The following is a 10,886-nucleotide window of genomic DNA, read 5'->3' as shown; positions in this document are numbered from 1 at the left end:
ACCACGTGCCAGCGCCGTGACGGCTCAACCAACACCAGCAACGGCTCAAACACCACCAGTAACGGCTCAACCAACACGAGTAACGGCTCGACCAACGCCACGGATGGCAGCGGCGCTGTCCCACAGCTTCGCGGCACATCCAGCCTCGGCATGGTGGCATCCCCAGGTGTGGGGCTGCGAGAGGGGATTGGCTCCGTTCCTGCGGCTCCTTCCGAAGCCAGGTCAGCCCCAGCCTGTCCTCGGTGCCGCCGAGCAGCACAGGTCTCTCCAGGACAGGACTGCATTGCAGGGAAGGGCTGTCCTTCGCCGGGTTAGCGCGGCTGCTCTCCTGCTGCTGGCTCTCAAGAGCTGCTCCGGTGCAGGGGCCGTGGTCCAGCAGCTCTGAACGGAGAGCGGGGTTTTTCGGAGAGGCAAAGCTACAAAAGCCTGCAAGGGCAAGCCCTTATCTACCCTCTGGGGATGCCTGGGCAGCGCAGAAACCCCCACTGATGCGGAGATGTAGGAGAAATTATTCGTGCCCTGAGCCAGGGAGAGGCCGGGCACTCGCTGCCCATGGGGGGCTGGAGGGGGGCCGGCTCCGGGGCCGTACGTGGTTGTGCATCCATCGCACTGCCGGCTGCTTGCTGTGGCGTGGGCTATTTTTCCGTCAAGCGTACATGTCACCGGGGGAAGCTATTTTTGATAAAACAAACAAATCTTTCCAGCTTTTCTAAAAATAGCCATTGCCCTTTTTTCTCCCCCTCCCTTCCCAGCTCAGGCTGCCTTAGAGACAGAAATCCGCCTCGAGCCATCCAGTTATTAATACCAGTAAACAAACCCTTATCTCTGGTGCCTTGTTCTAGCGGGAACATGTGGGGGCGGGAGCCAACCGGCTGCCAGGAGCCCACGTCCCCATGTCCCCGCATCCCTGCTGCCTGTGCCCCAGCCCCAGTGGGGGGGCTGCCGGTTGCAAAGCCCGGGCCCCGGCATGGTCCCACGTTGCTCCTCCTGCCTGGCTTTCGGCTGGCAGATGCAGCCAAGGTGGCTGGTTTGGGTTTAAATCAGGGTTATTCCTTGTGCTGCTGCCACCTTCGCTGGCTTGAGCATCTTGTGGGATACAGAGGGGGATGTGATTGCCCTTCCAGGTGCTGAGGATGCTGCCTTCACCTCCTGCCCCTCAGCATCCCCATCCTTGCCTGCACACACTCCCCGTGGCCTGGGGATCAGCGGGGTTTACGGCACAAGTTGGGCAGCTCCTTCCCCAGAGCAGCACATGGCAGAGGCTAAAAATTCAAATTTATGGGGTGACCAGGATTTACGGAGGCTTTCTGCACCGGGAGAGACTCTGCCAGGCACTGGGTGATGGACGGACAGAGTATTTCTCAGCAAGGAGTAAAAAGAGAAATACCTTTTATTACAGATAAAAGCCTCTTATGTTTCTAAAGAGCAGAAGGCAGCCCCACTACGGGACAGGCACGCGGGCAGGTACAAAGCGCTTGGTGCCAGGAAGACGGAGCTGCTGCAGAGTCCTTGTCTTCCTCCTCCTCCTCCTCCTCCTGTAGGTCAGTAGCAGTGCGCGATGGTCTCCATGTTGAGGAAGCGGACGTGCATCTTGGTCTCGATGTCGATTCCCTGCCACATCTGCAAGGGGAAGGGGGGGTGAGTGGGACCAGGGGCCAAACGCCCAGGTCCCTGCCACCACCCAGCACCCTCCTCCGGGGGAGACGAGCGGAGATGCCACCAACCTTAAGGAAGTCTTCAAAGGTGATGCCCTCATACACCTGGTCTGGCCCCTGTGCACAGCAAGAGAGAAAACATTACAGGTGCCCCACGCCGATGGGGCAGGGGCCTCGGGGCACTGGGTGACCAGAGGATGGGTCTCTTGGGGCTGTGGGACACGTCTCCCATGGGCACACAGCGCTGGTCCCACACCGTGCCCCATGGCCAGCCCAAAATTGGTTCCCAGAACCACTATGGCTGCAAGGGGCTGCCCTTTTTATAAGCACTAAAGCCCCACGCACTGAGGATCATGCTTTATGGGATGCTGCTTGCTTATCCCCCTAGGGCTCTTACAAGGGGAAAAAAAAAAAAACCAAACCAAAAAAACAACCCTGAAAGCTGCTGCCTGCAAAAAAATCTTCTCCAGCCAAAGCAGCGTGGGGACAGGGAAGATGCGCCGGGCAGGATGGACACCTTCCAGCCCTGTTTTCGATACCATCTGTGTATCTCTGTGTCGCGATAGAGCAAGGAACCGGCTCCCACCATTTGTCCCACACAGATGCTGGCTGCCTCCATCATGGCCCCGTCAGCGATGGACCGCGCCGATTCCTTCTCCAGGTGAGGGTTCCCCGACAGCAGCTCCTCCACCACCTACGAGGCAGGGGGTCAAAGCCGGGGCCAGGAATTCGGTGGTGATGGGGCAGGAGGGACCATACGTTACATTTCTATACTCCTGCAGCGTGATCTTCCCGTCGTGGTCCGAGTCATACATATGGAAGAGGACTGGGAGAGATGAGAGGAGCATGGCAGGGTCAGGGCAGCCCCTTCCCACCATTCCCACCCTTCCCCGGCCCTGGGCTTTGGGCGAGCCTCACATTTAAGTTTCTCTTTCCGGAAGCGATCGAGTTGTTCCTCGTCCATGTTCATCTCGATGGGTCTGAAGTAGGACATGATGGTCAGGAAGTCTTCGAAGTTTATCTCATCCGCCAGCCCATCCGACTCCTGCCGCAGGTTCCTGCCAAGAGCGGAGCCGTCAGTGACGGGCAGCCGGGACCATCCCAGCCACCCACCACAGAGCACGGTGCGTCCCTCAGCAAAGCTTTAGGACAGGTTTTTCCCTAAAACTTAGCTTAAATGTCTGTAATTTTCACCTTGGCTCCATCCCAGCCTTTAGAGAGAAGATCTTTGCGCAGTTACATCCCGCTTTCAGAGGATAAACCAATTACCCCGACCCTCCCCACGGTGCCAGGGATATTCTTACCGCTTGTCGAAAAAAGCATGGACGATTTTCCCCCTAATTGGGTTGAACTCTAGATCGGGGATGCTGTCAAAATTCTCCTTGCTGCAAAGGAAACAGACACAGCCCAAAGTGTGAGGGAGCTGCAGAGGAGGGAGATGCTGCGACAATCACTGAAGGGCTGGGGCAGAAGCCCCGACCCCATTCTTTCAGAGCAATCATGAAAAAAAAAAACAACAAAATAGAGGTTTGGCATGGAAACCCCTATTTGCCTCAATTCAGACTGAAAGCAAGCCACGCTGCCGCATCAGGCTGTGCTTGGTGCAGCTATGGGGGAATTTTGTCCCCACTAAAACAGGTCTTTGGGAAGCTCTGGGACACAGAAGCTCAGGGCTGATACTGAGACCCTTTGCTTGGCTCGATCTGCAAATGGCTGCATGGTTTTTCAGAGTTTTCCCAGGAATAAGGTCCTGAACAGGGCTGGACGAGGTGAGGGAAGGAGCTTCTGCCATCCACCATCCCCTCGGCTTCCTCTGCCCTGCACCGTCCCGCTGCTGCCCCATGTTTGCTGCACAGACGCCAGCTTGAACCTGTGCTGGTCATTTGGTATCAACTTTTTATAAAGTAAATGAGCCAAGAAATAATCTCGGAGGGAGTGGAAGCAGAGGGCAGCTGGGCTCACCCGCCCGCACTGGCTCCTCACGTGGCTGGTGAAGCTGGTCGGACGTACCAGAGCTTTTCCGAGAAAGCGGAGTCATGGCTTTGGTGCACAATTGCCTGCAAAGACGCCGAGGAGGGGGGAAAAGGGCAACTGCAAACCCCACTGTCACTGCTGTGTAGGGACTTACTTCTCACTTTCCTCCGCAAAACTGTTTCTAAAGCTGGAGAAAAAATGGGATGCAGGAGCAACCTTCCTCTCAGGCCACTGCTTCACCACTCATTTTTCCTCACACTATTTGCAATACCACCCTTCAGAGAGCCAGCTCTGCATGGCCCTGGGATGACCGGCAAGGACACGCTCGTTCTCGCAGCCCGGGGAGCTGGGCACCCTGACTAGGCACCCTTCACCAGCCCGAGTGATGCTCTGACCAGACCCTGGCGGGACAGGGATCGCCCCGGCAGTGGCAATGGAAGCTCCATACCGGATCGTCAGCTGGTCCCGGCTCAGCTGCTTGAATCGTCGATGTAAGTGCTCGATTTGTTCAGAGGTGACTGTTGGGGGAAAAGAGAGAGGTGATGGGGAGGGGGGTGAGTTCCCTGGACACAAGGCAGCTCCCGGGGAACCCCAGGACACCCATCTGCAGAGCTCGAGTCCTGCCCAGGGACACAAGGAGGCTGGCAGGCACCAAAACCTGCTGCAAAGCTTATTCCCTGCAAGAGGGACACCACCAAAGCCCACCCTGTCCGGCAATAGCCAAAAGGGTGCCTGCTCTGCATCATTCCTGCAGCAGGGAACAGCCTTGGGCACTTTTTTGGCACAGTTTTTCCCCATCCCTGTTTCCCTTTGGTGGCTCTCTGCAGCTCTGCAAGGTCCATCTCACTGCGTCGGTCCCTGTGTGCTCTGTCCCTTGCTTGCTGCAGGGGGGGGTGACACCAAGGGCTGGTTTTGTCCCCAGTCTGCAGAAACTCCCCTGGCCCAGCCTGCATGGCATGGCACGGCAGCATCCCACCTTCTCCAGTTTAGGAAACTTGGTAGCAGACCCTTCAAACAGGCTTGAGCATTTAATTTGGGGGTTGTTGGCGCAGTGGGCAGGAGCTGTGCCCCGGCAGCGCATCGCAACCTGCCCTGGGGCATCTCTCCTTGCAGCTGGGAGGTTCATGTGCTCATGTCCACGGCCACACCGGGTGACAGAAAATAACACTAAAAAAACCCAAAAAGAAAACCCCAAAGCTGACAGCAGCCACCTGTGCCTTGCTGGGGGAAGGAAAGGCTGAACACGAAGAGGAGAAGCATCAGTACCCCAAAAAGCAAAGCAGGGCTTTGAAATAGCTGCTGCTGCTCACAGGGAGCTGGGGCACTGGGAAGCCCCGACCCATTGGGGCAGGCGGCCGTGCCCACCCCAGCATCAGCCTGGGGTAGGGACTGGGATGCCCGTCAACCTTGCCTTGAGCCCCATGAGCGCTGAGGTTACGGCATCTTTTCATCTCCTTAACCCCATGACACAGGTTATTTTATTTTATTTTTTCCCAGCTATTCTCTACAGGCCATAACCAAGCTCTCCAAACCCCTGAAGACATGCAGAGCCTGACTCTTTCGTGCAACTATTGACAGTAGCCATTCCCAAGAGCCAGGGAAGCTGCTTTCAGCTCTGTTTGCTCGAGCTGGTGGCGTCTGTCCGGGCGCCAGCTGGACCCCAACGCTCGCTGCGGCCCCGGCGGCTGGTCGTCAGCCTTTCCCAGTGGCGCAGAGAAAGATAAAAGCATGTTAAAGTATAATTGAGGGACTGCAAATGGTTAACTGCTGCAGCTGAAAGACAAGGGGTCAATGCTGAGCTTGGGTGCTCGCTGGCCGGCTCCCTCTGTCTCTTTTATTATGTTTAAATAATGTCCTTTGCTCCGTTTCTGACTGTTGTTTCACAGCCTTGGAATAGAAACTGTATTGATCAGTAAGGCTGAGCATTTACAGACCTTTATTAATGGACTGGAAACCCATCTGTGCTTGTTGCTGGGGCTCTGGGCCTGCCCAGGATCTCTGCCCACGCTGGCAGCCACCAGCCCCTTTGCAGGATGAGGCCGTTTAAGTCCCCCTGGATGGGCTTTAGGGGGTCCCCCTCTGAACCCACTGGCTCTCAGGCGGTGATCACCACCGATTTACCTATATGATGGTGTTTTTTTCTCTAACTCCTCTCTGGTGCTCTGCTGCTGTCCACACACACGCACACACGGAAACTTTCTCTGGACTTTGCTTTCCAATTTAGGCCATGGAGAAGTGACCTTTTGCTTTCTCCCTTGACAACACCACCGTCACCATGGGAGCAGCTGGGCCACCAAGCCTTCAACATCTGGGACTTGGTTGTACACCAACATCTTTGATCTCTCAGAAAAATGTCCTAAACACCGACATGTCAAAAAACTGGGGTCACTGGCTGGATGCTTACGGTCGGTCCAGCCCCGCTCTGCATCCAGCCCACAGCTGCAAGGCAAAGGAGACGGCTCTTCCCCCCCCCTCCTTCCCCAAACCCAGGTCTTCCTCGCCCGGCCCCCACGCTGCAGCGCAGGGCTGCGATGCAGGCAGGTCTCTGAGGACTGCACCGTCCTGCAAAGGCCGGCAGCGCTCGGCTGCTTTCCAAAAAAAAAGCTGCACCTGCACAAAGGGCAAAGGCTTTCCTGCGAGAAGGACTGGCTCAAGGGCAGGAGAGGCTGCTCGTATCACTGAGAAACATCCTCAGCGCTCTGATGCTGCAGGCCCGTGTCCAAGCATGGCAACCTATGCTTATAGGGGAAGAAAAAAAAAAAAAAAAAAAAAGTATTTAAACTGAAGGGTGCTGGGTTTGCTGTTTCCCAGCCTGCAGCAGTTTGTGCTGCTCAAGCAAAGAGCATCCCCCAGGGAAGAGATGCGCTGGAGGGGCTCAGCCCCGAGCTGCCTTCCCTGTGCCCTGTTTTGCCTCGCTGGACCAGCCTGGATGTGGGAAAAGATCACATCGTCCCGGGAAGAGCCACTGCAGCACCTGGCAGATGCCTCTGCTGCAGCTTCGTGATCAAACACACGGCAGCAGGGACGGGAACGGGCCCCGACGGCCCCGAGCAGAGAGCTCTGGGTGACCCTGTGGCTTTTGGGGTTTAAAGCAGTGGGGGGAGAAGGTGAAGAAACAGGCCATGAGTGCATCCTCGGGACCCGCAGGGATCCCTGCCCTGTTCCTGCTCCTCCCAAGGGTGACTGTGATGACCTCCACGAGGTTGTACCGCAGCAGCGAGTCTGTGGAAAAAAAACAAACTTGCGTTCCCCAGGTTTTTCTAGCAGCAGGCACAGCACGGTGGGAGCCCATGCACCCTGGTCGGGGCACAGGGTCATCACACTCCCCCTCCCCACCCCTGACCTCTGGTTTCGATGAGACTTTTTGGGGGTGTTTCCTTTGTAAACCCTTCTCCGGGACCGATTCCCAGGGGCACTCGGGCATGAGGCAGGTGCCTCCCACGGGGAGATGCCAGAGAAAGGCCCACGGGCAGCACTGCCTGCGCAGGAGCTGCCTGCTGCAGCAGGATCCCCAGGCCAAGGTGTTTCCCCAAAAACCTCCTCCCACCCTGGGCTGCTCCCCAGGGGGGGGGTTCCCCAGGCTCCTGCCTGCGGGGAGGGCTGAGTTCACCCCGGGGTGCTGCGGTTCTCAGCCCTCCCTGGAGGAGGAGGAGGAGGAGGAGGAGAGGGGAGGAAGGGCGACGTGCCCATAGGACCCGTAGCAGGGCCGGGGAGAGTTGCTGGACCCTCTCAGCCCCGGCACATCCTTTGGCTGTGGGCAGAGCTGCCGTCCTCCACCTCTCGCTCCATCCCAGCCTGTTCTTAGTACAGCAGGGGCTGGAGGAACCAGGCAGGAGCATCCCCAGCTCTGTGCCCAGAGCTGGCCGCGTCCCAGGGCATCCCGGAGGGATGACATATCCCAGGAGGAACACGACCACCTCGTCCTACGCACCGAGTCCTGTTTGCAGCTCTAGGCCACGTCCCTGCTGCAAACCACCCCCCCACCCCCGCCAGGCGTTACGCACCGTATCAGCCCCCAGAGCATCACCGGACGGACAGATGGATGGACAGACGGACGGCAGCGGAGCCGGTGGCTCCTGGGCAAACCAGCGGAGCGTGGGGACAATTTCTTGCACCAGCAGCGTGGGTGGGCAAAAGCGCTGCTGGAGCTCACACGTGTGCACGCTTGACACCCCGCCTGGGTAACAGCGGGGGTGCAGCCCTGGGGGTGACATAGCTGCACCCCCACCCCCAAAAAATAAAATCTTCATCCCTTCATCCCCCGGTGACATTCCTGCATCCCTCCCCGGGTGACATGTCCCCCCCCGCGGGGGCCGGACAGCCGAGGTAGCCCCGGGGACCCGCGGCGGCCGGTACTTACAGCCGGTCCTGTCGGCCAGCTCCCGCATCTCGGCGGGCACGGAGTGCGCGGAGCCCATGCCGGGCCGGGCCGGGCCGTGCCGGGAGGCGGCGCGCCGAGGGCCGCTGCACCGGGATCCGCCGCCGCCGCCGCTTATAAAGGCGGGCGCGGCGAGGAAGGAGGCGGCGGCGGCGGCTGCGGGGCTCCCCCGGGTCCCTGAGCTCCCCGCCGCCGCGCCGTCGTTAGGTTCCAGAGTTAACAGCCTCCCCACTCCACCCCCACCCCCACGGGCCGGCGTGGATGGGACCCACGTCGGTGGTCCCTCATGGGCTGGTGGCACTTGAAGCACCCGGCCTTGCCTACTCAGGGCAGGAGAAGGGCAGCGACTGGCCCCCCTCACCCCCCTGGCTGCAGTCACTGAGGATGGGGCAGGGGAAGCTCCCCCACCATCTCCTTCAGCTTCCCCCATCGAGAGTCACACAGGGAGCTGGGAAGAGAGAAATGGGGCTGGACAGAGGGCAGACACAGCAGCCCCCCCCCAAAAGAGAGAAACCCAGCCCTCCTCAGGGGCCAGAGGCACCGGCTGCGACCCCAGGCAGTGCAGGGCCAGCGGGCAGGGAGAGGCAGAAGCAGGCAGGCAGGTTTGGCAGGGCCCAGTGCAGAGGTGGGGGCTTCTGTCACCATCTCTTTCGCTGGCAGACCAGGCTCCAGCACTGGCAGGGACACATCAGCCTCCCACGAGCAGAGGGTAAGAGCAAACCGCTTTGAAGAGACAACACAGTGGTTTTAAGACAGGCAGGCAGCTCAGACAGCACAGCACGCTGTGGCAGGAGGTAGCAAGCCAGTGTGGTTTATTTTTTAAAGCCGAATATAAACAGGAAATGAACCAAATCATTTCCAGCCTCCAGCTGCACCAGATCCAATAAAATACCTGTTTAAAAAAAAAAAAAAAAGAAAAAAAAGAAAGGACAGATGTCCCCATCCTGCAACCTCAGCTGTCAATGTCAGAGGGATCCCGAGGCTCAGCAGTCCTCAGCCTCCAAGCCTAGGGCAGACAATTTTTCATCTAATACGTCTTTTTGCCCAGCCCAGGCATCCCCAGCCAAAAGGAGAAGGGTAGGAGAGAGGGGTAACACATGCACCGCTCTGCCCTTGCCCACGCAGCCCATCCCTGTGTCCTCGTGTGGGAGAAAAGCCACCAGGCAGGCAGGCAGGACCGATGGAGCTGTGACAGCCCTTGGAGATGCTCAACCCTGAGCAACCCGGTACAAAGCTGAAGGTGGCCTGGAAGGGATCAGAAGACCCTCAGGGGCCCTCCTCCAGCCCTAAGTCATCTTTTCCTCCCCTCACCCTCCTCTGCTCAGCAGCAGAGGCCCAGAGGATGCAGCTCTCTGCCATCCAAAGGCAGGGTTGGCTGGTGTGCAGGGCCCAGGGGCCTCATTCTTTTCCCCGTAAAAGCTGGTGACAAACCACCACGGTTTGTCAGAGGCCACCCACCCAGCCCTCAGCTCTGGAGGCTGTCAGGCCACTCCACAGTGCCCCCCCCCCGCCCCCGCTATGGCCCTGTGTGTCACCCAGAGGGGTGGGAAAGGCTTCCCAAGAGGATGCTGCACCATTAGCCATCCCTCCCCTGCCCCAGGGAACGCACCTTGCTGGCAGAGGGCCCCGAGTGGCTCTTCAGCCTCTCTCACAAGCAGCCGCACATCAAGACATCATCCTGAAAGGGAGGACAACCCCCCCCCAGGAGGCTGCTGCCCACAGCCCTCGCTCCCTGCTAGGGGAAGTCTGGGAATGGCACTACCTTTATAACCTACCGGACCCAGTGGCACCACTCAAAACCAGCCCACGACTGCTGCTCACCGCTCTGTGCCGTTTTCCTAACGATCCGGACAGCAATTACTACTTGCTTCCTGCCCGCTTTCCCACCCTCTGCATTTTTTATTTCGCCCTCCAGAAAGCCATTTTAATGTGATAGCACCCTGGCTGTTCTGTGGCTGCTCATTGGGACAGCAGGTCGGTGAAGTCAGACAAGAGAAGCGTTGCAATTCCACCTCCTTCAGAAAGGAAAACATCCCTTTTCCCAAGAGAACTCCGCACAGATACAACAGGACAAATGGTGATGTATATGCATATATATCATCTTTAACATAGGTACATACACGCAGACCCAGACATTACTCACGGAGACAAGGAACTTTTGGGATCCACTGCTGTCGTCTGGGGGAAACAGTGACTACAAAGACACCTGTGCTGCCAGGAGAGAAGGAGGGGTCAGAAGACCCGCCTGATGCATAGGTGAACACCTCATGCGTGACCTCCATCAACCCAAAGAGGCACTTCCCGGCTGTGCTGGACTTCAGATGCTCAGCCTGTGGGAACTGATGTGCATTTCAAGAGGTTGCTCAAGCAGGGATAGAGAGGTAGCCTGGGGGGTGGGTTTCCCAGTTTTCCCTGGCCACCCTGGATGCTTGGGCTGAGGTCTCCCACAGCTGCAAATACTTATGTGGGAATTCCTCCTCACCAAGACCAAAGACTCAACCCAACACAGCCTACCGCACAGCCAGCAGCGGGACAGAACGAGGCAAGGGGCATGCCTAACCAAACAGGAACAAAAAAAGGGGGAGCCTTTACACACCATTTCCTTTGGTTTTGCCTGAAGTCCCAAAATGGGACTTGGACCCTGTGCTGATGTTGTGCGGTGCCTATTGAAATGCCTCCAGTCTTTTCCGAATTTGGCACATACAAGGCTGTGTCGACTCTGCTGGACGACACCAACACCCACATAACCAGGCACTGACACGGTCTGCACAGCAGGGTAGGTAGGTAGACCTGTCCTGAGAGCACAGTTTCTCTACAAAATGTTTGCTGAAGTGACGAGAGGTTTTAGTTACAGGGCTGGCTGGGTTGCCTTGTGTATG

At 57.9% G+C, this 10,886-nt stretch overlaps 1 protein-coding gene across 2 annotated transcripts; it reads right to left on the bottom strand.

Annotated features, from left to right (window-relative positions):
- Positions 1-1,372: 1,372 nt before the first annotated feature.
- On the bottom strand, positions 1,373-9,567 carry TESC (tescalcin). 2 transcript variants are annotated; one of them, XM_049806818.1, is made up of 8 exons: positions 7,990-9,527; positions 4,078-4,147; positions 2,960-3,040; positions 2,574-2,713; positions 2,420-2,481; positions 2,242-2,349; positions 1,725-1,772; positions 1,373-1,620 (listed from the first exon to the last, which is right to left on the bottom strand). In XM_049806818.1, exons 1-8 carry the CDS (start codon positions 8,435-8,437, stop codon positions 1,543-1,545), a joined length of 1,035 nt encoding a protein of 344 aa, XP_049662775.1. In that variant the 5' UTR covers positions 8,438-9,527; the 3' UTR covers positions 1,373-1,542. The 2 variants fall into 2 exon arrangements, with proteins under 2 accessions (XP_049662775.1, XP_049662774.1); XM_049806817.1 differs by lacking the exons at positions 1,373-1,620; positions 1,725-1,772 and having other exon boundaries at positions 1,779-2,349; positions 7,990-9,567.
- Positions 9,568-10,886: the final 1,319 nt, after the last annotated feature.

This window comes from Accipiter gentilis, chromosome 7 (genome assembly GCF_929443795.1).
Source record: "Accipiter gentilis chromosome 7, bAccGen1.1, whole genome shotgun sequence".
NCBI classification, from domain to species: domain Eukaryota; kingdom Metazoa; phylum Chordata; class Aves; order Accipitriformes; family Accipitridae; genus Astur; species Astur gentilis.
The sequence above is the reverse complement of the archived record's forward strand: the minus strand, read 5'-3'. Positions and strand labels throughout refer to the sequence as shown.

Excerpts from the sequence above, each read along its gene's own strand:
- TESC (XM_049806817.1), bottom strand. The coding sequence starts at position 8,437 with ATGGGGGAAGCTGAAGGAGATGGTGGGGGAGCTTCCCCTGCCCCATCC. Across the intron at positions 2,482-2,573 it reads CCGGAAAGAGAAACTTAAAT|TCCTCTTCCATATGTATGAC; the intron begins GTGAGGCTCGCC and ends CATCTCTCCCAG. Across the intron at positions 2,350-2,419 it reads CGCTGCAGGAGTATAGAAAT|GTGGTGGAGGAGCTGCTGTC; the intron begins GTAACGTATGGT and ends CCTGCCTCGTAG.